We start from the raw sequence: 5,529 nt of genomic DNA, 5'->3' as shown, positions 1-5,529 counted from the left end.
TGTTTGCCAGACGCCCTCTATTTTGTATATATAATACAGGCAAGAAGTGACGGCATAGATAATTGCAGACAGACAATTGAGTCAAGCGCGGTAGTGACCGTAAGAAAGTGCGTGAATCGTTGTGAATTATGGCGTGTGTTGAAGATAAAGTGACTGTGGAAATTAAGTGTATTGCAAAGTTGTATTGAGAAAGAATAAACTAGTTTTATTTAAGAAAGGACTTGTATCGCTAAACTTTCATCCGAAAGAAATTATACGGAAAATTAACAAACGACCAGAGACGTAACAATATTAACTTTTTTTTTAATTTCACTTCTCTTGCCAGCTGCCATTTAGTTGATCAAACTTGAGAATTTGAAAAAGCACTGTATAGTGTGAAGTATTTAGATAAAACAATGTTAGTGATATAGATAATAAATTACAGACAAGATTGTCAAACTTTGTAACTAACCGTTGATAAGTATCGTATCGCGGCATCAATATCTAGATTCGTATCGTAACGACTACTATGATGAGATACGCATAGGGCGTCATATGTGATGATTACCAGAGGCCAACGGGAAAAAAAGTCATTTTAATTAATAATTTCACTATATTATTACCAAATTATTTATTTTAGACACCAAAACAGTGAAATAAGTGATTTACTTATGTCTAATATTGTATTAATCAAAATAGAAAAGTTTCTCGTTGATAATTTTTGAATTGGGATCGGAAATACTCGGGCGATCTCGTCCGGAATGTCCCATAATCCTTTGCTTGTGTCGTCACAGAAGAAAACACAGCTGAGTGAGATGTTTAAGAGTTGAGTGATTGTAGAAGTCGAAAGTTAATGATTGAGTTAGGTTATTTTTTGAAATTTTGATACTCGAAAGGTTTGTGGTGCAGAAAACGCCATATCGCAAGCAAGCCTGGCCTCGAGCGCGGAGTCCGACGACGGTGGACTATCTCCCCCACCGCGGAAAAAACAACGCTTTTCTGCAGCTAACAGTAACATGCAAACTACTAATGGCTGTCTGCGGCACAATGGGGATGCACCGTCAACTGGCGATGACCTGCAGAATGGTGCTTGTCCTTCTACTGCAAACGGGCAAATTAATGGAGATCCAAAAATAAGATCACAAGCTGATAAGGATATTATTCGTCTGATTGGCCAGCATCTCAGAAGTCTTGGGCTCAAGTAGGCATATCAATAAATTTATCAGAATGATAAACCACACAAATTACCCATATTGTCATTATTGAATAAATGTAACTCTTATTCTTAACGGGTTTTATATTTGATTATATTTACACTTTTTCTTCATTTCGTATCATTGTCACAGTTGTAAGTAATACGTTGACACTTTTGAGTTTGATTAAGATAAAAACAACAACATATGACGAAATGTAGTGTGAAATATAATACACTTCAGACTTTTCTAAAAGTAAAATATGAGTTTAAAAACTTGATGTAAATACTTCATTTTATAAACAACAGGAATACCAGTCATTCAATATCAGTTTAGTTTTTCAAGTTTTGAAAATGTGTGTTGGAAGTGGAAAACTTTGATATTTACTGACATAGCCATCTTAAGTGTATTATTAACTAGCAGTACTACTACAACTAGACATAGGCAGCCATATGTCATTAATTATCAGTAAATTTAGCTGGCATTTCAGAATTCATGGGCCACATTTATAAATGTATAATTTTTACTAAATCTGGTATTTTTCAAGGTGTAATTTTTAAAAAGAGGAGATAAAAAGTTAGGCCCAACTGAGTAGTCAGTGTTACAAAAATGTGTTTGTACAAAGTTACTTGGAATTGCAATGTAAGAACTTGCAAAAGGACAATTTCGAATTTTACAACTATTACAAAGATTGAAATTTAAGAAGATTCACGTTGTTAAACATAATCATTAGGCGAAGATAATTTTGAAGCATTAAACACTATATTTTACTGAAATGAAAGAAACTTTTGTTTATACTTACAGTCTTAAAGTCTCATGCATCGCCTTTTAATTTTAACTTAAGACCTTATTTAAATTTTCAGAGTTATGTGAAGAAAAAGCTGATATTTAAATACTGCTTTTTAAGGTCAAAATTTTCCACAAATACAAGATATATTAGGTTAAAATACTAATATAAAGAAAAATTAACTTGAACATGAAATAAAATTGGACATCACAGTCATTTTTCTTTAGTATTATGTGCTCTGTTAGAAATAAAAGTTTCTAGGATCATTGTAACTAATATTCAGAAGGGTTAAAATTAATTTTTGGTAGTTACTACTGTGGTATGAAATTTTCTGTGTTCTTTTCAGGAGTAAAGAAAAGTTGTAATTTATTTAACCCTGCATTTGTCTTCCAGAGGCTTAATGGACCCCAAATATTTTACCAACAGATGGAAGAATGTACATGTTTGTTCTTAGTAGCTTCAGTATTTGGCTACTTTATGTTAACTTGTTACATTTAGTTTAGATGGTAAAAAAAGAAACAAGTTGTAATATTCAATGTTCATTTATTGATTAATAAAGGAAAATATTTTGAGTGTTAATGTTTTTTATTTTCAAAGTAATAGTTTATTATTATTTAAATATTTTTAAATAATTTTTAAGGGGTTCCGCTCGGACTCCAGAAGAGTGACTATGGAAAATTTTTACAGAACACTAACACAGAGTTAAATTTTCAATAATTTGCTTAGGTTTTTCATTTTAAAAGACTAGTCAGCTGATCAGAGTTACTCATAAACATCGTAACAGGTAAAAAAAAATATGTATTAGATTTAACCATTTCTGTCCATAAACTCATCAAATAGTTTTAAAAGAATCTATTATCTCATTAATATTGGTGAGCTTCTCCACAAATTTACCATTCAGAAGTTGAAAGTATTTTATATAAGAATAAGTTATAGGTAAACCAAGATCACGTGATGTGCATGTATAAATCCAAATCCTGGTTTTCTTGTTGAAGCAAAAAATGGTTGTAAATTATCAGATTTTGAGCAGAGTGTCATTAATGAGGTTTCACCGACATTTTCATTTCATTGATTATGATAAAAAGCAAATAACATTTGAAAAATTTCTAAATGATATACTTACTTGAAATAAATACTGAAGACAATGTGTATTTAATTAAGGAAAATTTGAGTGAACCAAGTACAGAGGTTGAGTACTTTATATTAAGAAGTATTTTGAAGCCATGTCCAGTCATGCCATATCTGAAAATTAGTGTCATGATAATTAGTCCTGATGTATAGCTTCCATTGGAAAAGGACCCATCATCCAAAGCACATCACTTCTCTCTGCAGTTTTCCATCATTCATGAGGTGCATGAGAACAGTGGTTTTCCAGCAAATGTTTCAACAGTCCAATAGTACAGAAATTTATAAGTGCTTTGTTTGGTGACTTGACTGTTATGTCTTCATATGGAAGGGCATGAATACCTATTTCATTATCCAGTTGCATAGGTAATGGATCAGTAGAACAGGAGATATGTTGGATATACAAGACTGTTCAGTTTAAGAGTTATTATTTAGTTTATTCAGTGATTTAATATTCAACGATTATTCAGTTAATTATTTTAAAAGGGATAGTTATGTCAATTTTCGTTACATAACTCTGTACAAATTTTATGTAGTGTATGTAGTTAATTGTTGTACTAGGCTTTTGTAATATTGTTGACTTCATCTTAGTCGAAGGTTCTAAGTGTTTCTTGTTATGTATCTTATTGTTGTACACTAGAGGGCTAGATATTTCTAAATTTCTCTGTCGTGTATTATAAACATGTGAAGATACAGAAAACTAGTAAGTTAAGTTAGTGAAGATGAATGAAAAAGTGAAGTGAGCATGCATACGAGTTTAGCTGTAATGTACAATTTCTAAAGTGAGTTTCATAGTTTGTATTGTAAGATAGAGGAGAATAGTTTGTCTTGTCAAAGGGTGTTCTAAAGTAATTGAACCCACCTGTGTGGACTTTGATGAAAAGGAGACAATTATTTAAAGCTCTGGATACAGCTGTGGTAACCAACAGCTATAGTGGTGATTTTAAAGTGAGTATCACAGCCTTGTATTGCAACAGCAGAGTAGAGGAAAATAATTTGTTTTGTAAAAGGGTGTTCTAAAGTAATTGAACCCACCTATGGTGACTTTGAAGAAAAAGAGACAATTATTTAAAGCTCTGGATACAACTATGACAACCAATAATGTAATGAATTTTTTTGAACATATGTTGGACTTGTTTTGAATAGTATTTTAAAACAAGTGGATTGTGTGCTGTCTGTTTATTGTTGAAATTTATTGCCAACAAGTCATAGACACCAACTATAAAGAATCTGGTTCTATAAAACTGACAACTAGAGGCAATATTTTGGTGAACCCAAACCCTGTTGGCCACATTTTCAGATTCAGATCATTCTTGATCATGTTGCGTACTGTTGCTTGGGGCGAATCAACAACTTTTGTCACTGTATTTGTGGGTTCTCACTTGTTACAAGATATCGCACCTTGCTTAACATGACCATAGGTTAGGACTTGTAGTTGGTCTTGTTAAGGCTGTTCCTGGTGTCCCAAGTTGATGAATATTCCTTTTTTCTAATACCGTTAAGCACAAGGAATTTTCCCATCTAGTAAATTTTAAGTCCCTTTTTGATCTGACCGTATAAACATTTTCCATGAGAAAGGGCTGTTACATACTCTACCAAAAAGCAATCAGTTTTTCAGTGGCATTACACTATCTATGAAATTCCAAACAATGACAGAACAACTTTATATCAGCTGTGGTTTTCTTGTGACTTACATATATGCATATTCAAAGTCATTTTAATGTAATGTACTCAAGCTTCTGTATATAAGAATTCTTATACAGTGTGCTTTGACACTGAAAAAGAAGAAAACTATTGAGGGGGTATGGAAACTGCAGAACAGAGAGTTGTTTAACTCTTTCAGCATGGGCTTGGTCCCTGAGACAACCTCGTAATCATTTTATGCTTGTTATAGTTTTTTGTGCTACAGCTTTTAAATTAGTAAGTGAATGTTAACGAAATTTGGCAGATTATCAGTTTTCATTACAATGCTTTCATATTCAAAATATAAATTTTTTTTATTAAGTCTTAAGGCTTATAAGGCAATGATTGTCTCATGTCTTTTTTTTTCTTTTCATGTGTTGCCTGTCTCTCATGTAAAGTAATATTAATTTTAAGATTAAAAATACTTTTATGTATCAGAAAATCTTGAAATTTCACAAGCGAAATCTTTATAATGTCAAGATAGTTATCAAATGTTTCTTAAGAAAAAACTATATATTTTATCTGTTATTTTCAGTAATTAATCTCTGTATGGGTTTGGTTGATTTGACTGATCTCACCACCACCGTAAAATATTAGGAAATAAACATAAATTATGCCTCTTTCATTCTAGAATGAACACAAACTATAACACAAAAACATAAATGTTTAGACTAAGTAGCTTAAATCTCATAATGTTAAAAATTTATATATATTTATTATTTTTATTATATTAACCTTTCAGTCGTGCCTGGCTAACAATAC

At 31.6% G+C, this 5,529-nt stretch overlaps 1 protein-coding gene across 4 annotated transcripts in view; it reads left to right on the top strand.

The window, feature by feature from the left end:
* The first annotated feature begins 773 nt into the window (after positions 1 to 773).
* LOC106467186 (WD repeat-containing protein 26-like) overlaps positions 774 to 5,529 on the top strand; it is an 85,662-nt gene continuing 80,906 nt past the window's right edge. For all 4 annotated transcript variants that reach the window (XR_002612374.1, XR_002612373.1, XM_022395314.1 and 1 more), the window contains exon 1: positions 774 to 1,180. Coding sequence is in view for 2 of the 4 variants with exons in the window: in XM_022395314.1 (XP_022251022.1) it covers positions 996 to 1,180 (185 nt within the window). In the remaining 2 variants the exon portion in view is untranslated. The remainder of the gene's footprint in view (positions 1,181 to 5,529) is intronic.

This window comes from Limulus polyphemus, unplaced genomic scaffold, assembly GCF_000517525.1.
Source record: "Limulus polyphemus unplaced genomic scaffold, Limulus_polyphemus-2.1.2 Scaffold2521, whole genome shotgun sequence".
NCBI lineage: Eukaryota > Metazoa > Arthropoda > Merostomata > Xiphosura > Limulidae > Limulus > Limulus polyphemus.
The sequence above is the reverse complement of the archived record's forward strand: the minus strand, read 5'-3'. Positions and strand labels throughout refer to the sequence as shown.